Source organism: Homalodisca vitripennis, chromosome 2 (assembly GCF_021130785.1).
Source record: "Homalodisca vitripennis isolate AUS2020 chromosome 2, UT_GWSS_2.1, whole genome shotgun sequence".
Lineage (NCBI taxonomy): Eukaryota > Metazoa > Arthropoda > Insecta > Hemiptera > Cicadellidae > Homalodisca > Homalodisca vitripennis.
Genome location: NC_060208.1, coordinates 62,534,755 through 62,556,337, shown reverse-complemented (window position 1 = coordinate 62,556,337; position 21,583 = coordinate 62,534,755). Strand labels below are relative to the sequence as shown.

Sequence of the window (21,583 nt, the reverse complement as noted above, 5' to 3'; positions counted from 1 at the left end):
ACAGAATTTATGTTGGCCTCCCAGTTCAGGGAATGTAGCAGTACACAAGATCCTTACAAATCCTTTGAAAAGAGTTGTTGCCAAACTAGTATTAATATACGAGTGATGTTTTTATCCTGTAGAATGTAGTACATACACACTATTTTTGCATAGTTCTCTGAAATATAATTTATAAATAATTAAAACAGCTTTATTATTATTTTAAAATACTGTTTCAACTTTGTTTCAGGGGCAATTGCCTTAAATTTCTATCTATATGTACCGTAGGAATATAGGAGGCCAACTTGAATACGTTATTAATATACCCATGAAAATATTCAAATAAAATAAGTACAACAAATGATATTGTTGGAGTAAATAAAGTCAAGACAGTAAAACAGAGGAATCAACTTACTGACGTTGGTGTCTTGGTAAAAATTCTTACCTTGTTCATAAAGTGCTGGTAGAGGCATTGGTTCCAGAATGAGTAGAGGTTCGGTCACGAGATTACATTTTACTATACGTAAACTCAAATCTGAATATTTAATTTCCTACGATTCCATTTTTTGTTTAAATCACCAGTGATAATATTGTACTTAATGATTATCGGCCTACTGGTTTTTATAAAAAATATGAAAATTTGATACGTCTCTCCTTAGACAAGAATTGGAGCAGATTTTAATGTTTGAAATTATTGCGGTTTTTATAACTGGTCCAAGCGAGCTTACATAGTGTATTATTAGTGGTTTCCACTTCCTAGGAACCGGCTTTCCACAGATTACCGTGAAAAGGAAGATCCAGTTGCTCTTTAGTACATGAGGGGTATGTTTAAATTTGTCCATACTAAGCTGTTAAAATGTTGCATTATTAAAGTCAGCAGTTTTGAAGAAGTTGTATACAATACATTTGTTTATTCAAACGCGTTTAACTGAAAGAAAACATTTTTCATAATGTTTGGTGTTAAACTCCATATAGCCTACACTCATATTCCAGAAAACAGCACTTTTTAACATTTGACTAAAAACTCAACCACCGTTTGTCATTTTAACTGTTGTTTGTAGCCATACCTCTATGCTCAGTAACAACCTATGTGCTATGTTGGTCCACTGATTAGAAAAGTCTGAACCATCAAACTAACCGAGCAGAAACTGTCAGACCACTTACACTGACCAAGCAAGCAGTACTTTTAAGTTAGTTACAGATTACTACAGGTGTAACCGGCTGTTCTGGAACTGGCATGATTCCGACCGGAATGATCCGAGCTCGGAACTAGTTCCACGCGACAGTTCCAGTGTTCCAAACGTTGCGTTCTGTTCCAGGTTCTTGCCTATACCAGCTTCCTGGCTGATTTCGTTCATATACGATATACTACATAATAAGTTCCGGAACGCTTTGGTAATAATTACATTTCAAATGTAAGATATTCCGCTAGATGAATGGATGCCTAATGATATTGACATATCATAAACACAATATCTCTCAATTGGTTTTCACCCATTACAAAATTATTAATCTTGATATACTGTCCACAACTGCAATTAGAATTTTAAATCCCCTAATAAAGTTACTGACAGTATCGGTGTTCAAGGTAAACTAATCAATATTTAATTAAACACATTTTTTACACCACAAGTACGATAGTAACATTTCTGAAATACTGTTTTAAAACAATTATCATATACAACACAATATTGGAGGCTAAAACATTAAATATTAAGAAAATGGTAACATAAACTCTTATGTTTATGTCCATTACATTAAAACCAACTCTTTGGACGATTAATAACCACTTTCAATCACAAATTCAGTACCTCTAAAATCCCTCTAAATAATAATAAGTAGAATGATAGATTGCAACTTGTAATGTTAAATCAGAACTGGAACAGAACATTTTATCAAGCTTTAACGCTCGGAACGAGTATGCAATGAACGTGGGTTTCCAAAAGAGTGAACTGATCCAGGTCCGGTTACGTTTCTAGAACGTTCCAATGGATTAAATAAAACTCAGTTCCTTTTATCAGTCTAGTCATATTTCCACAGATAAGCTATCTTAAAACTACTCAAGATCGTCTTTATTGTGTAGCTGTCAAGTGGTGTTTGCCAAACCAAGGGTATTCATGTGATGTTTGCCAAAACAAGGGAAAGAATTTATGTAAGTAATGAGTAAATCTTTGTAATTCCTTAGCAATCTTAATCAGTTAACGTTGGGTAAACTTTAGATAACTTTGTTGACACTGTTATTTCATCTTAAAAAACGATTAAGATGAACTCATTTAATTTGAAATGTTCATACTTTTGTGTTAAACAAAAGCGGTGTTAGTAATTAGATGTACGGTACTGTTATATTTTTATATAACAACATAAAAGATTTTTATTGGGACTGAAGGTAGGCTACGTGATGCTTTAAAAATTTAATACTTTGGGATTATACCGACCACACCCAGACATGAATCGTTATTTGACATTTTGCTTCTACTGATTACTATTAGAGTAGCGTAGAACAATATTTCGTCAATATAAAACAGGCGTACCAGTAAGATTAAACGCCGGGGCGGCAAATCACGAATTTGACGTTACCAACGTATTCTGCTCACCCTCCTGAACAAAATATATATATATAGTACCAGTGGCGTAACTAGTTTGATTGCGCCCCAATGCAAGTCTTCCTGGATACTGCTTCGCTACATACGGGCATTGTACAATCTCTATCCAATTAGAGAAAGATATATGATATACTAGGTTATTTAGGTTATCATCCTGTCAAAAATGACGGTATTTCTAATTTTTTAATGTTTTATAATCAATGGATTATTAAAACTTATGATGTTATGACTTTTTACTGTTTGTATTTCTTGGTCATATTAGTTTCAAACTTAGTAAAATTTAAATCAATCATTCAATCACCTGGTAATTGGTAAACGTAAAACACTAATGTTAAATTTGGCAAAACACCTGTTAAATGTTAACACCAATGGTGAATCTTTTGTTTACATTTACATGTTTTGATTGTCAAAGATTATGTACAAACATTTCAATTAGGGCTAACTACAAGACTAGGATCACATTACATACTTTCAATTAATTATTGTACTTTTTAGGACGATAAAATAAGACTACTTCTTTTTACTTTTTACATTTATTTTACATTTATTCAGTGACATATAAATGATGTAAGAAGCTCCAACATTATCTTAATGTTAATTTTATGCTAAACATGAAACATAGACATTTTAATTGAGGGTTTTTAATTCCTACTCCCACTCCCTGAGAAAGCCCCTACGGCTCTTTGTTTCTAGGAAACCGTCTAGCTAACCTTTTTAACATCTAAAGACCGAGCTCTCTCATGTTCAATACTAATTACACTAAGGTCACACAGTCTAGTATTGGACATAGAATTTCTTAAGTAGTTCTTAATTATTTTTAGTTTGGAAAAAGACCTTTCACTACTTGCCACAGTCACGGGTAATGTAAGAAAACATTATGAATGCAGTACATACGTTTGGCACACTTGATGAAAATAAACTTATTTTCAATCAATAGTAATCAGCCAGCTGGCTGATTTTGCTTATTTTATTACTTCTGATGTCGTCTTTGACTATATTTCTAAAGCAAATGACTTCGTTAACTAAAGCATGAGTCACATCAGATTCATATTTTTTTACAAAAGTCAGAGGCTGACTGTACGAGTTGTTCGTCAGAAAACGTAACAAATTATCTGGGTTTAAAAAAAACTGAACGTGTCAGTTATACATAACATAGATTTAAACCTTTCGTTTAACTGTGAAATTAAAATATCAACAGCTCTCACAAATACCCTAACTTTAAAGCAATGCACAGGATCACTAAACTCATAGTCACTAGAAAGTTCGTCAAAAAAAGTTTTTACTTTTCTTTTACGTTTGGAGGTCATTGACGAATCAATATTCCCACTTAGCAGCTAACCTCCTGGCTTGATCTAGGACATCGTCGAATTCTCCTCGCAGTTGGCTCACAGTATTTAAACACTTCTGAAGGAGATTCTTTGCATCGTCTAGATTAACGTCGGACCTCTGTAGGGTTTTCGACGTGATCTGGATTCTTTCTAAAATTCGACTTTGAAACACTAACATCAAAACAAACTCAAAAGAAGACATTTCCTTTATAAGACCAGTTGCTTCTGCGACTTCATTGTTCTTGCTTGAAGTCAAAATTATTTTCGATAGACACTTCAGCACAGCGACAAAATTTACATTGATTGATAGTAAAAGCGTCGTACCTTGACGACCACCTAGTAGGACAGAGTTTTTTCAAGGTTAACTTGATAACACAGGAGTCGGTCAACTCTTTTAAAACATTGCCATCTTGGTAGGCTTTGGCCGAAAAATACATAAATAACTGTTTATTGTATCATAGAATGATGAAATCTCTTAAATCGATTTCACACTGTCGTTTAAAACTAAATTTAAATTGTGACTAGCACAATGGACATACTCAGCGTTAGGAGACTTTGATTTTATTCTGGTCTGCAGTCCTGTGTAAATTCCATTCATGACAGAAGCGCCATCATATCCTTGACCTCGGCACTTATCAAAAAGATATTTTCTTTTCTTCTATAAATTTAACTACAAGATCCTCTAGTCCTTCGGCTGACTGGTCTAGTACTTGCACAAAGCCCTAAAAAGGATTCCATTATCTCAAGCTGATTTAGGTCTGGTTTGTATAAAAACATATCTTAAGATTATTGATAACTGATCAATTTTCGAAATGTCTTGTGTAGTATCTAAAATGAGAGAAAAAAAATGGAGACTGTTGAACATCAGTCAATATTTTCACTCAAAATCTGATGAGATGTCAAATGAATAAGCTCGTTTTGAATTGAAAAGGCTTAAGTATTTTACCCTACTATCTTCGTTTTCCAGGTGATTCTTTAAAATAGGGTCGTATCTAGAAAGGAGATCAATAATATTCAGAAAATTTCCTGACTCACTCTTAACATTTTTTATGCCTCTCAGATCGATGACCTCTAAGAGCTAGATTACAGGTTGACATTGTTTATGATAACATCCAAAATTCTCTTTATTACTTCAACCAGTTTATCTTCTTTGTCATAGAAAAGAGTTTTGATATCTCTATTATTTTTTCTTATTCCATATGCGATACATGCATTAATATGGCACTTACTCAATTCGTGGTCTTTAATTTTTGTTGACAGATTTCTCCAATCATTAATTTTCCCAGTAGACCATGCATTGTTAAAGTTTTTATCAAGTCTGTTAGCAAACAGCCAACATGGTTCACAATACACGCCATTTAAAGACGGAGAGTAACAAAGCCAAAAGCGCTCAATTTTTTGACCAGTTTTTCGTTTCGGAAAAATAATTAATCTTTCGAAAAGGATCTATTTGTTTTAATGTCTTTAGGGAATGGCCCTTGAGGTCTACACGGTTCGGAGTTTCAAAATCCGAGATTTCAATTCATCATTGTTTAATATCTTCTGAGAAAAGAGCTATGTACTCCCTACTCCACCATCATTGCAAATTATACCAAAGACATCAGTATTTTCTTGTACTGAAATACTTCCGCCAGTTGTTGATGTAGAAGGAGCAGTATATGTAATATTTAAATCAGCAGACTTACTCACATTTTGGTGGACTTCTGAAGTTTGGTTATCGGCAAGAACATTCAATTCGACGATATCTTCTGACGTGGGATATTTTACCCCCAAGCCCACATTCATTCTCACCAACACCATCGTCACCTGATTGACTTTGAGAGGTATCAGCAAAATCCCGTTTTTTAAAAAACGTGTCAATCTTTGGTAGTTTCTTCACTTTTTCTTCTTCTTCTTGTTTTTTCCTTTTTCGGAACTCGGCACCACTAGGTCTTTTGTTTCCGTCCATTTCGTTCAATCACAAACAATCATAACGAAATCCATTAAAAACGCACAAATTTTATACGGTAAAAAACGGTCCACTGATTTAATAATATTTTTAAATAGTGTATTAATAGTTCATACTATTGTACTGTTAGAATAACGAATACAACTCGGTGGTCAAATGTTTTGTTACCCACAAATTTAGCTTCAATTAAAAAAAAAACACTTTTTGCGCCCTTCTAAGGCCTGCGCCCCAATGCACCGCATTGGTTGCATTGGCGTTAGTTACGCCACCGTATAGTACTATGGGGTGCAAATGACAAATAACGTGATTTTAGGGGGTATATTGATAAGTGGTTAAGTTCCTAATGTTTTAATGTTCAGTTTGTGTGCTGTCTGGATAATCTGTTTACCTGAATATTATCTGCGGCCGGGACTGATAGCAGCCTGATAACGTACCTGTCATCTGAGTTCTCCGGGGCATGGGTCAGTTCTACACAAGATATCGTGTTCAGTAGGTCGGATTGAGTGAGTGCGTTTACAATGATGAATCAACCATCCACTAGTTCAACCAACCCTAGTGAATTGTGTGTGTCGGAGTGTTTCGTAGGGCACGTAAAGAGTTTACGTTTTAACCGAAACGAAATTATCTCTTTTTTAATTAAACATGGAATTTTTAAAAATGAGTGTATGTGTTCGTCGTGCGGTCGAGTGGTGTTTTTAAACCGGGAGACTTTGTCGTTTCGTTGTGATAGACGACTTTTTTGTTGCTGCTGCTCAGCTGTATCCGCCAACACACTAATGGTATGTGTTCTCTGATCCATCTATATATTTGAGTTTTTCATGATTTATTTAGTTTTTTAACTTTACATAATTGCCTTTGCATTACATTTCAATTTATATTTCTGATCAGCCCCTCTAGTATTTTATATTTTACTGATAGGTACTATCTCGAGGGATGTTTTTCTTTTATTGACACAGCGCGGGCTTCGGCAGTACCTTCGGTGCTGCCGAAGCCCGCGCTGATGGCCGGAGGCACTCGTAATTCATTTTTTTCTCGAAATTAAGAAAAACATTATTTATTTTGATCAAAATTCTGCTCATTTCTGTATTATTTTTCATTTACGTTTGCAAAGATGGCGGCGCAACCGATGACGTCATCACGAGGTTCAATCATTGGCCACAAAAGATCACGTGACGCTAGACGTGGATGTAGAACATGGAGATATTACTGAAAAGTTATTTAATTTTTCATTTTCTAGAACTTCGTTATTTCTCATTTCCACCCCATCAAACCTTATACTTTTTTGTTCTATATGACGATTCCAATAGGTTTTTTAACGCAAAACTCGTATTTTTCCGCCCCGGCCGTTAATATGATAATTACCAAAACAGGAATTGTCTTATTGCAAACCACTCCCCATCCTCAGACAGAGGTCAAAGTCGAGCGGTTTTTTTGTTGCTGCTGCTCAGCTGTATCCGCCAACACACTAATGGTATGTGTTCTCTGATCCATCTATATATTTGAGTTTTTCATGATTTATTTAGTTTTTTAACTTTACATAATTGCCTTTGCATTACATTTCAATTTATATTTCTGATCAGCCCCTCTAGTATTTTATATTTTACTGATAGGTACTATCTCGAGGGATGTTTTTCTTTTATTGACACAGCGCGGGCTTCGGCAGTACCTTCGGTGCTGCCGAAGCCCGCGCTGATGGCCGGAGGCACTCGTAATTCATTTTTTTCTCGAAATTAAGAAAAACATTATTTATTTTGATCAAAATTCTGCTCATTTCTGTATTATTTTTCATTTACGTTTGCAAAGATGGCGGCGCAACCGATGACGTCATCACGAGGTTCAATCATTGGCCACAAAAGATCACGTGACGCTAGACGTGGATGTAGAACATGGAGATATTACTGAAAAGTTATTTAATTTTTCATTTTCTAGAACTTCGTTATTTCTCATTTCCACCCCATCAAACCTTATACTTTTTTGTTCTATATGACGATTCCAATAGGTTTTTAACGCAAAACTCGTATTTTTCCGCCCCGGCCGTTAATATGATAATTACCAAAACAGGAATTGTCTTATTGCAAACCACTCCCCATCCTCAGACAGAGGTCAAAGTCGAGCGGTTTTTTTGTTGCTGCTGCTCAGCTGTATCCGCCAACACACTAATGGTATGTGTTCTCTGATCCATCTATATATTTGAGTTTTTCATGATTTATTTAGTTTTTTAACTTTACATAATTGCCTTTGCATTACATTTCAATTTATATTTCTGATCAGCCCCTCTAGTATTTTATATTTTACTGATAGGTACTATCTCGAGGGATGTTTTTCTTTTATTGACACAGCGCGGGCTTCGGCAGTACCTTCGGTGCTGCCGAAGCCCGCGCTGATGGCCGGAGGCACTCGTAATTCATTTTTTTCTCGAAATTAAGAAAAACATTATTTATTTTGATCAAAATTCTGCTCATTTCTGTATTATTTTTCATTTACGTTTGCAAAGATGGCGGCGCAACCGATGACGTCATCACGAGGTTCAATCATTGGCCACAAAAGATCACGTGACGCTAGACGTGGATGTAGAACATGGAGATATTACTGAAAAGTTATTTAATTTTTCATTTTCTAGAACTTCGTTATTTCTCATTTCCACCCCATCAAACCTTATACTTTTTTGTTCTATATGACGATTCCAATAGGTTTTTAACGCAAAACTCGTATTTTTTCCGCCCCGGCCGTTAATATGATAATTACCAAAACAGGAATTGTCTTATTGCAAACCACTCCCCATCCTCAGACAGAGGTCAAAGTCGAGCGGTTTTTTTTTGTTGCTGCTGCTCAGCTGTATCCGCCAACACACTAATGGCATGTGTTCTCTGATCCATCTATATATTTGAGTTTTTCATGATTTATTTAGTTTTTTAACTTTACATAATTGCCTTTGCATTACATTTCAATTTATATTTCTGATCAGCCCCTCTAGTATTTTATATTTTACTGATAGGTACTATCTCGAGGGATGTTTTTCTTTTATTGACACATGGCCGGAGGCACTCGTAATTAATTTTTTTTCTCGAAATTAAGAAAAACATTATTTATTTTGATCAAAATTCTGCTCATTTCTGTATTATTTTTCATTTACGTTTGCAAAGATGGCGGCGCAACCGATGACGTCATCACGAGGTTCAATCATTGGCCACAAAAGATCACGTGACGCTAGACGTGGATGTAGAACATGGAGATATTACTGAAAAGTTATTTAATTTTTCATTTTCTAGAACTTCGTTATTTCTCATTTCCACCCCATCAAACCTTATACTTTTTTGTTCTATATGACGATTCCAATAGGTTTTTAACGCAAAACTCGTATTTTTCCGCCCCGGCCGTTAATATGATAATTACCAAAACAGGAATTGTCTTATTGCAAACCACTCCCCATCCTCAGACAGAGGTCAAAGTCGAGCGGTCTAGTAGATAACGTGATTGCAAAGTCTCGCCGCCCGTTCAGCTGGTGCGTCGCTTTGTTGTAGACTACTTCCGTGTTTTACCCCTACATTTCTCCAAACACAAAAACTCAACAAAAATAAACATTACCAAACAAAAACTAAACTCTTTATTGAAAAAAAAAAACACTCAAAACTTGTTTTTATTCTTGATCACGCTCCGTCACCCAAAATGCGAGTGCCTCCGACCATCAGCGCGGGCTTCGGCAGCAACGAAAGAAAAACATCCCTCGAGATAGTACCTATCAGTAAAATATCAAATTCTAGAGGAGCTGATCAGAAATATAAATTGAATTGTAATGGAAAGGCAATTATGTACTGTGCAAAAAACTTAAATAATCATGTGATGCGCCGCGCCCTGCCATAATCGGGATTCTCGAGAAAGATAAGATAAATAAGATAACAGCGACAAAAATACCGATCACAATACCTGGAAATGCTTGTAAGTTTGTAATTTTGTAATTAAAGAGTTGTTTTTTTCGTTCTATCATGTTTGTGTATATAAATTTATATTTTTGTGTTCTTCATACTGGTGTGGTCGGTATAATCCCAAAGTACCAAAATTTTTAGCCATCACTGCTTTTGTCCCTCATTTCTGTTTGAGTCTAGTAGCTTTGCATGCTTTGTTTCTTTGGATTAATATCAGCTGAAATTAATACAATGGATTGAAACTAAATGAAATTAATTGCCATGTATGAGGAAAGAACCAATAATGCAAGTAGTTTGTGTGACTTAAAGGTTCATACACCAAAAATTACAGGGAAACATTACAGCATTTATCCTATGGATTGCAGCACACCTTAATGGCCAAATTTATTTTTCTGTTTGTTCCTTAATTTTGAAAACTGATTTGTAGACTAGATAATCATAGAATTTGATGAATAAAGCAAAACATTATTGGTATCGGTGCAGGTTAAGGCTGGAACAACCAATCAAAATGAATGTTTTATTAATGTATTCTGCTCATCCTCCTGAACAAAATTATTCATGGTTTAGAGGGTGGAAATCACAAATAACTTTGTTTTTTTAATAATTGATATGTAAATGTAAATTTGTTCCTACATTTGTGTACTGGGGTAGGGTACGATAAGTGGACCCGGTTTTTTATATCGAAGAATATAATCATCAATACCTAATATTCGCATCTAGAATCCTAGACTATCAATTGAAATAAAAGTATCTATAGTCCTAAATAACAATATATGTTATAAATTAAAATAAGAATATGTAGGAAAACTCATAAATAATTAAGAAGACATAAATAATAAATGAACCAGCAAAAAACGATCAAACTGGAAATATAAATAATGATGAGTCACAATTCATATTGTTTGTCATAATTTTTGTATTGTTTATAATTATACACGCGTAATTATATATTATTGCGTGTATGTAAAGTAATAATTATTATTGTTATATACATGTAATCGTGTATATATATATATATATATATATATATATATATATATATATATATATATATATATATATATATATATATATAATAATAATAATACGATTACGTGTATTATTTGAAAGTGTTTACAGCTGTTGATATAAATTAAGTTAATTGTTCAAAATAATTAATCAGTAACGATTGGCTATATCGATGGTTATGATTAAGTAATATCGTTTGCCAATTTCGATATAGAAAACCTGGTCCGCTTATCATACGTAATATACTACTACTATATACTTGAAATAAATGGTTAAACTTAATTTGTATTCTGATGATTATAGCTAGAAATAATAAATAACTCAGTATGATACAAATGTGAACTTTAATGATGATAAATTAATGTACATACAGGTTAGAATTTTGAAACAAGATGGAGGATACAATAATGGTAAATTTTTAAATACAGTTCTTTAATTTTAGGGCAGGGTGATCGTGCTGGTTTAATGAAATAGAAATATTAGGTATTGTTTTTAATAAAAGATATTGTAATTTGAAAAATAATTTTGTTAAATTTTAATTATATTAATTTTGAATTGTTAGCCAAATCGAATGTTCCTGGGTTTATGTTCTTCCAATGGATCACTGTTAAATTTAAAAGGAATTTTCTCACCCAATGTCTGTCTTCTGCTTCTCTGTACTTCAGTGATAATATGAATTTAATAAATTAACCTTTCTTTTGAACCAAATACTGCTGAATAAAATGTAACCAGTTTCTTTATTTAAAATAATAATCTTGCTTCACTTCTTCTATATCCCTCTCTCCTCTAAACTTTGAAACCTCTGCTCTCTTCACTCAACAATCATCCCTGCACACTGTATCACTGACTTTAGTTTACTTTATAACTTTTGAGTTTTATATGTAATGAGGTGAATTTTGATATATTTAATTTTGTATTTATTATTGTTTGTATTAAAATTTGAGACAATTTAGAATTAATTATTCCTTAATTATTTAATTATTATTACTAATACATTTCTAAATTAAATTAAATATTGAAATGAATGTGAGATGGGTGGTTGAAATGAGTCATTACACATACCCTACCTGTGTACTGTACTTCTTCTTATCGGGCAGGGTCCGATAAGTGGACCCGGTTTTTTATATTGAAATTGGTAAACGATATTACTTAATCATAACCATCGATATAATCAATCGATACTAATTAATTATTTTGAACAATTAACTTAAATAATCTATATCAACGGCTGTAAACACTTTCAAATAATGCATGTAAGGTACCTAATATTTCTATTTTACATAAGTAAGTAACATATGATTATTAAGAATGGCAGTCAATTTTAGAAAACTACATTGCTTTGAAAGATGATAAGACATGTTTTTCGTGGCCTCAACATGTTGGACTCGTACTGAAAAACCCATTATGTAACATTTGTGGGAACAACTGTAACTGTGAGAGGACCAAATGGTCGTCTTCAGTTTTCCTAATTTTGGTTATAATAAATTGTTTGATCACTGTAAATATTAAATTCATATTTTAATTTAAAACATATCATTGTTATTTAGGACTATAGACACTTTTATATCGATGGACAGTCTAGGATTTGAGATGTGAATATTAGGTATCGATGATTACATTCTTCAATTTAAAAAACCGGGTCAGCTTATTGTACCCTACCCCCTGTTATCTATGATTTTCAGCACGCTATCTGTGCCAGATGTCCTATCTGAGTGTTCTGTTGTCATAATAACTTGGTTAAGCAACATTAACCGGCCATGCAGTACTGTTCACTGCTCTTCGATAATAATAGCTTCTATTATTCAATCGTGGCACGTTAACTCTAGTTCAGTTAAAAAAAAGTAAAGAATGTCTTATTTTACCAGGCGAAGTTAGGGCTAAGAAGCCTTCTCTAACACTTAACCTGGGGACCAACGGCTTAAAGGTGACTTCGGAACCACCACCAATGGCCGGGCAGGCGGGCCGCCTGCAAGGACAGGATCGCTCAGCGGTCACCTATCTAAGCAGTGGCCACGCTCGACGTTGCTTGATCTGGTTATCTTGCGATAACCGCCGTACCCGCTACACTGTGCCAGTGGCCAGTTAATTACAGTTAAAACAGTTAACTAGTTTTGAAAGTTATTTGTGTGCCCGATAGCAGATTGCGTGAGCTGTAAAAGCTATTAGAAAGTTAATTTATTCCTTTTTAATTGTTTAAGTTTTTTCAGAGTGAGACTAGAAGTTCGTTGTGTAATTGTGTGATACTTTTAAATCAAGTAAATCTATTTTTATGTGATTGGAAGTTACTAAGCTTGTGTTTATATAAATATATAAATATATATATATATATATATATATATATATATATATATATATATATATATAATGAATGGGCTTATGCAGTATAACACAAGCTCATGAACATGATAACTGTCCTACGATTATATTCAGACTAAGTTTTGTACAGGGACGTATAACATTTTTATAAACATAACATTTGATTATGTAATTATTAACTAGTAGTGTTAAGGACAACTTTCTCTAGCTTAAATTTTAAGTAAGTAGTGTTATCAATAATAGTCTTTTTAACTTACTCAATTGTAATTGTGTGTAATATTAAAATTGTTGGTTGTACATTAGCGAAGCCTATAATACGTGAAATAGCAAAATATTCCTTATGTCTGTCTGTCTGGCTGCTTATCAGAATAGCAGAATATCTTGAGAACAAAATTTATGATAAAAATAATTAATTTTTGTGGCACCTATAATTTCGGCGCTTAGTCTGGATATGACCTGCCTTGCCTTTGACTGGTGGTTTTTTCTTCAGTAAGAGTGCTCGTTGTATTTATACAGAAATTAATCTAATTATGCACAAAAGTAATTATATCTACAAAATATGAGAATAAAATAAAATATTCAGTGTTTTCTCATAAACATACTAAGGTACAAGTTAGTAACAGTACATGTCTCCTTACAAATCACTGATGGTATAAAAGGCGCGAACAGTCGGACACACAAAGCAGAACAGCACAATCCTGGCATATCGTGTCCTGGTGCTGCTGCTCGCTGATGCTAGTCTATCTGCATATGTGGAATACTCTCTTTGGCTTGCCCTTCTTATCTGTAGCAGGGTGTTGGCGGCAAAATGACGAGTAGTAAGTCTCAGGGGAGCATCTTAGCCAAAAATTTGTTTGCAAGTCTTTCTCATGCCATTTTATGTAATCAGTAATTACACAAACAGCCACGTTTATTTACTCACAGTAAACACAACAAAACGTTTACAATCAAGGCAACTGGTAACGTAAAAGTAAGGTTACAACCTGTATTCCCTACACATATAGAATCAATTTGTTACTTGGAAAAACTGGTTGAATACCGTCAATTAGGTCTGAAAGAAAGAAATAAAAGAACAACTGCGATCTAGTGGGAATGTCGAAAACTACTTGAAAATGTTTCTTATATATTCCACTAGATTGCATTCATATTGAAGCGAAAGATTATTATAAAGACTGTTTAGCGTCACAGTACTTCCCGCACAGCTATCAGGATTACTGCAGGTGGCACATAGGGCGTTTCCGAATGCAGGATTACTAGTCAAAGGGTTAATATGTCCAGTAGAAAGCCAGTCAACCCTTTAATTGCTGACGTGTTATGTCAGAACCACCGACGTCCTCGTATGAGGACATTTCGTAGTATCGCTATATTTTTGGTGTTTATACGTTGGTAACACTGTTTCACAATAGTCACGTGACTCAAATACTCAAGTACTGTCGTAAGGGTGCTTTGCTTATGCTAGGTAGGCGGCAAAAAGTGTCACAACAAAAACAAGTATTACTTCTTTCAACAGACAGTACTACCACAGATGAATTAAAATCAGAAAAAAAAGAAATTAAGTCTTTATAACCAGTAGGCCTAAAATGATCCACCACTACAACACTTTCATGGATGGTGTAGATTCGGCAGACCAAATAAATGCTCTATTGTTATTTGGATGAAAAGCGTACTCTGCACTATTGGAAAAATGTAGCGTTCCCACATTTGCTAATCAAATAGAATAGTTAGATTTTAAAATGTCAAAGTGGATACAACTTTTTAATTGCCTTAGCTAAAAATAAATAATTGTAACACAAGTAATGTAATCATAATAGTGAAATAGTTTTCCGGTTTTTGGATAGGTGTGCAATGGTAGTTATTAGCAGTCGACTGCATTTGAGCAATGTTTTAGAGCAAGAATCGAGGACTCCTAATTCCAGGAGGTATGGCAGGATCGTGGTGTAGGGAGCTGCGGTGATAACATATACCTGAGAGATAAATACTGGGAATAATGATAAAAAAGACATTGATCAAACTATTCAACCAATTTTAAAAATCAACATTTCTAAATTCATAAAAAGTATTGCCCATAAGTACTTACTTCCAAATTTTAGTCAGTGGCGTAACTAAGGGGAGGGAATGAGGGGGATAGAACTTCCCTCCAAAACCCCTAAAATTGTAATAATTGTATGTAGCTTATAACAGCGTGAAGTACAACAGTTAAATATTTGACTGAAATAGACCTACCTAATTTATATAACCCTTTTAATGTCCACATCTTATTTCTAGGGCCTTAAAAGTTTAAGCATAGATTGCTTGAATCCTAGTTTTAGGACCTCAGCAGTTTATACATAGATTGCCAGCGTCCTACTTTCAGGGCATTTTATAAAAATTCATCAAAACATCTTTTTAATGAAGCTTTTTAAGAGATCATCAAGTACCCAAAAATGACCTCATTTCAGATGGCATCAAAACATATAATTTTATCAAACTTATTAACAGTTGACAGTTTATGAATATTATGTATGAACATTAACAGTCTAATACGTAATATGGAATTAGATTGATGCTCATAATCAATAGGAAACAGACAAACACACAGCTTGAAAAACTGAGTGTGGCTCAGTGGCAAACACAGTGGCACATTTGGCTAGGATGTTAAAATATCTGTGTGGAACCTGCACAATAGAAGTGAAACACAAACGGATCTTATACACTGGGAACTGCAAACAGTGGTTCCATGCTGATCATGTTAACCTATCCAATAAATACTTCAAAATTTTGGCCAAATGGAATCAACTTAACTGGAAATGTAGCATCTGTTTTGAGTCATCTAAAAATAACTAGCCTAACAGTTTACAAGGAAATGCTTTTAAAAAGGAATGTACTTTAAATTTATAAGGAATGGTGTGCCTTTACAGTTACATGTAATGGGTCAATGAGTCTGCCCAACTAAATTCTTTTAGAACAAATATTTTTCCTCACAAGCAATGTGTAGGCCATTTGACAGATGAGACCATATCTGTTAAGGCCGAGAAGGAAACTATTGAAAATGGCTATGATAAAATTAATGTATTCAACCTCGAATCTACCATTAAAATATTTAGATCCTTACTATTTGGAAAAAAATTGTAGGGTTTTTCTGACCATTTCGAACTTTTGGAAGTTCAGAAAATTAATGGTATGGACATTGGTGTAGGTTTACACAGTAGATTTAATGCTACTGAAATCATTGATACATTTCTGATGAGATGAAAAAACAAATTGGTCAACAGATTAAAAGCGTTTCCAGTAACATTTCAATTTTGATTGATAAATCTACAAGCTTAAGCTAATAATCTTTAAATGTTTATTTAAAATGTGAAGCCAGCAAAAGTCCCTAATCACATTTCTTATTTTTTGACCTGAATGTATATTGCATAATCAAACTTCTGATTATATTTTCGATGCTCTTTTAGGTTGTTTGAAAATAATTGGGTTTGATTACGAGTACTTAAAATACAAAGAAATCTGGTGTTGTAGAAAAGCTACTACAGCAATTTCCAAACATTACTCCCTGGTACTGCATGTATTATAGAATAGAGTTAGTTGTAAATGGTTCAATAAATGATGTGTGTTAACCACTTCCATATTTTTATGCATAAGCTATACACTCTGTATAGTAAATAATTTAAAAACCAAAGAGAACTAGTAGGGTGTTCTAGTGAACTAGTAGGGTTTTCTAGTGAACTTGATTTGTAGACAAACAAAAGTGGTCTTATTTTTGACACAAGGTGGTTTATCCGGTGGTATATTCAGTGGCTGTCAAGCATTGTACTCCCATTTTAAGAAGGCCTACAAAGACAAGAACAGATCCACTTTTGAACGAGTGATGTATAGAGGATTAAATCAATCGCCTGATATAAATTCAATTCCTGTTACATGTGGCAATTATGTACGACATATTAGCAGAGTTGTCGATGGTGTCAGAGAATGTCTTCAAAACAGGAAAGTAACTATAGTTTATGCGGACAAAATCATATGAAAGGCAATTGAGGCTCAAAGAGCTGGAATAGAAGGTAACTTTGATGGCGTCCCTTTAACAAATAATAGCAAAATATCTGCTATTAATAACCAGCATTTATCAAGTGTAATTAAAAACTTTGATAGAAGGCTTTTCACCACTAGCAGCAGCAACGAATTATCTACAGGAGCCGGCAATAACAAAAAAGAATATAATTCACTTCTTTCGGAATTGTAAGTTCTTGAAAGCAAGAACTGATTCCTAAAAAATCCATTAGATTCTGTGAAAAAGAAATAGAAAAGCTCTGTGCAAGATTCCATCTGAATTCAAACAAGATTAAAAACCTCTTCAGAGATGATTTATAAAACAGTACGGCCATTCCAAAAGATTTAAACCTTCTAATCAATTGCTGCAAACTAATTTCTTGCAGTTGATCAGAGTGTAAACGGTCTTTTAGTCACATGAACAAAATCACATCACTGTCTAGATCGAGACATGTATCATGTTTATATCTAGCTGATGTTTATAACGCTGAATGGACCAAACATCCGGACATGGAAACTGGACTACATCAGGACATGGCTACGCCATCACTGCTAAGCCGGTGACACTAGAACTCGGAAGAGCTCAACCTGACAGAAAAGAAGTGGAAGGGGACGCATTTGCTGACTATTGATAAACAGTTAATTAGAATTTTGTTTTATTTCTTTCCTTGTGATTTTTTATATTTATGTTTAATTTAAAGAAAAAGGTAATGTTAGTCAAGTTAGTTGAACCTTCATAAAAATTCCTAATAAGATTACTATTTCTTCATTTAATTTTTCCTATAAATTTCAATATAAGTTAACATAAACATCCTGAAGGCTCAGTGTTATTCTGTGATATATATTATTCAATTTTATGCTCGTAGCTATTGTAGGTATTCTAAGAGATCATATAAATTCAAATTTATTTGTGATTTGTCAAATGTACATTCCAACACTGGAACATTTGCCACTACACCTCTGATGCTGACTCTCTAATAAAATCTCAGAAAACCTGGAGTTTGGATAAATTACAACAATGAATATGGCAGTACAATGTTGCCACCAAAATGACCTGGTGGTTAATGAAGCTAAAACTCAGCAACTTGTTTCAAAACAAGGAAGGAAAAATCTGCACTTGCCTAATGTCTAAGCAGCAGCAGAAACAAAGTACTTAGAACTGACAGTTAGTAGATGAAAACCTCAAATGGACATCTTACATTGACACCCTGTGTAGGAAATTAAGTACTAGTTTGTATACCATTAAAAGAATACAAACAGTTAGTGACATAACATCAGTCAAAACAGCTTACTACGCTTTATTTGAATCTAACCTCTGCTTTGGTCCCATCGTCTGGCGTAGTTCTACCACAAAAAATCTTTAGCGCATACTGATGGCCCAGAAAAAAGCATTAAGAGCACTTGCTTTCTGCCGAAAGAAAGTTGTACAACTTTTATCAACCTCTCAATCTAGTATCCTAGATGTTCATAAGAGTAGCTTTCACAGAGGTTGTAACACACCAATACAGTACCAGACAAGCAATAGGTTTTTATCTTCCTGCAAATCGTTTTACTCTGTTTTAGAAGAAGCCCTCATACTACTTGCCTGAAGACTGTGCAAAAACTCAATGCAAGGACATTCAAGACAAGTGAAGTTGTGGTTACTGAAGAATCCTTTTTAAGTACTTTGGAGTAGGGGAAACTGACAATTAACTGGACTCTGATCTTTTGTGAATTACAATTATAACAGTTGTGATTTTTTCTGAAAATTATTGTAATTTAGTTCTTATGAATTGGCAGAGATGTTTACATTTATTGTAGCTCAATGTACGTTTGGGAATAAAGAAAATTCTCTCTCTCACCCAATTGACTGCATTAGGCTATATGACGGTATTCAATAAGTTTTTCCAAGTAATCAACTGATTCTATTTCTGTTTGTGTAGGGAATACAGGTTGTAATCTCACTTTTACAGTCAATTACATTATCGGTTGCCTTGGTTGTTAATTTTTCGTTGTGTTTATCGTAAGTAAATAAACGTGGCTGTTTGTGTAATTACTCATTGATTACGTAAAATGGCGCAAGAAAGACTTACAGATGAATTTTTGGCTAAGTTGCTCTCCCGAGACTTACTGCTCGGCATTTTCCCAACACCATCCCTGCTACAGATATGGACAAGCAGAAGAGAGCATGTCACGTGTGCATAGATGTAAATCATGCTTCTGCTTAGCTAGGGTCTGATAAAGGGCTTCTAACCTGACCCCAATTTATTTGAAGAGTTAAATACTGTCCAACCTATTGTTATATAATGGACTTCTCTGTTATTACCTGAGTACATTGCTGTGAACCATTCTTCTGCTTAACTAGGTCTGATAAAGCTAACCAATCTGCTTTCTCATTTTATCCGGAGATCGTAGGGGGTTTTGGAGGTTGTAACCCTCTATCCCATTGATACAAACATTTAAGGTATATTTTAACTTGTGTTAAACTGAAAGTACACTCGTAGTCATAACATAAATAAACTATATTTAATAAACAGTTAGAATGAAAAAACCCAAGTCTGGTCCTTAACAGGCCTGGATTACAGAGGGTTAGCTTTTAAATTGTGGAGATCATCATAATAGCAAAACCTTATAATGTTCATCAACGTCAACACATTAACTTGTACAATGCCAGGCATAAAACTAGGAACTTCATAGATTGTCTATTGTAATCTTATCACTAAGAGATTGTTGTGCCACTTATATAATAAGGTAATACAATTTAAAAGTTATTGAGGTACTGTACATTGAACTGCACAGTATAATATGAAATTTATTATTATATTACTATACAAAAATATTATTTGCAACAATGACAATGGATTTAAATGTTCTTTCTTGCTTTGTTCAGGACCATGGCAGAATCCATAAAATATTTGCTGGAAACAAAGAAAGCCCATGACCGTCATTTTATTGTTGGACCAAACAAGGTAAAAATATTGGTTGCATAAATATATAACTATATATATAGTCTATGCACTGTGAGTTAAAAGTATGGATACACTCTGTTTAGTTTTTGATGGTTAAAGATGGAGGGATGGAACTCTAGATACCTGTCTAGAAAATAGAAGTGAACTTTTTAGTCACTGTTACAACTTTGCACATTTCCCTAAAATGGAATTTGGGAGAGGGGGGAGGAGGCGGCTCAAAATATTTGAATGTAAAGACCCATTAAGTGACACCTCATTAACACGTTCGCTGCGGGCGGTAACTCTGGTTACTGCTGCTACGTTGTGCTAGGGGCGGGCGGTAACTGTGGTTACCCCAGAGCCTTTGTTCTGAAATGAGGTCAGTGTGCGGCCAGCACTCGAGCTATCACAACGATGTATTTCTCGCTCCTCGGGAGGTACTTTTTCCGCATTTTTATTCACTTTGTTTTCACATTAGACTTTTTCATTATTTTTAATGATTTAAGTTTTTATAGTAGTAAGTGATTGTGCAACACAATGTACATCTTCTCCCGGGACCAAGTAGTGTACAATAACCAAGTTCAAAGCGTACAACAAAGCCAATATTGGGTTCAAATGATGAGGATGACAACATGGACGATGTGGAGTACCAGACGGACTCGGAAGTTGAGGATCCTGATTACGAGACCAGCCCACGCCAATGGAGCGCTCACAACTGTATTGGAATACATTTGTATAAACCTGTGTACTACAATATTTGTTGTATCATTTCAAGTAAACATATAAATATATTTTGTTATAATTACTCACCACATATTTGTAAATAATAACTGAATTTGAGTGAGTCAGCGGAGATTTATATAAACTTTTTCACATTTTTATAAACTTTTACTTTCATTTTGGTTTTCACATTTACATATAAATATTGTTTATGTTTGTTTGCAACGAATAAAATACAGTTTACTTAGCTACAATGTATTCATCTGGAATATTCCCACTGCCATAAAAGGGCGTTTCCTAGTGCGAGCAGTAACTAGAGTTACCAGCTGGCAAGGAAGACTGTCCTCAGGAGCTAGCGGTAACCACAGTTACAGCATTTCCAAAATGGTAGAAAGTGATGATAACTTTTGTGATTTATGAGTAATTTTCATATATTTCTATCATATTTCATCCAAAAGTAAGTAAAAATATATTTAAAAAACTTCAGCATATAGGGAACTCTATATAGGGATTTTTAGCAGCGAACGTGTTAAAGAAGAAAAACAGTGGAAAATAGAGCTTTCTATCTCAACCCAGTACACAAGAGCAGTCCATTGAAATTAATTTAAAATTAACTGAGGATAACATGAACATCCACATTTAGAAGGATGTTCATGTTGTCCTCGACTTATTTATACTTCTTGTGTTATTTTACGTTGAAATGGAGTGTTTAAGTGAACAAAAGTGTATTATGATCCTAATGATGCTAGGTTACAAAGACCAGGTTTATGATGAAGGTCTACGATCCTATGATGAAATAAGGAATTCA

General features: G+C 34.1%; 1 protein-coding gene across 3 annotated transcripts in view; it reads left to right on the top strand.

The window, feature by feature from the left end:
* The first annotated feature begins 1,693 nt into the window (after positions 1–1,693).
* Positions 1,694–21,583, top strand: part of LOC124354053 (BTB/POZ domain-containing protein 6-B-like) — a 78,195-nt gene continuing 58,305 nt past the window's right edge. Inside the window, exons 1-2 of one of the 3 annotated variants that reach the window (XM_046804227.1) lie at positions 1,694–2,131; positions 19,998–20,076. In XM_046804227.1, coding sequence (XP_046660183.1) covers positions 2,130–2,131; positions 19,998–20,076 — 81 coding nt within the window. In that variant the 5' untranslated portion in view covers positions 1,694–2,129. The remainder of the gene's footprint in view (positions 2,132–19,997; positions 20,077–21,583) is intronic. The other 2 variants (XM_046804225.1, XM_046804226.1) reach the window with 2 other exon arrangements.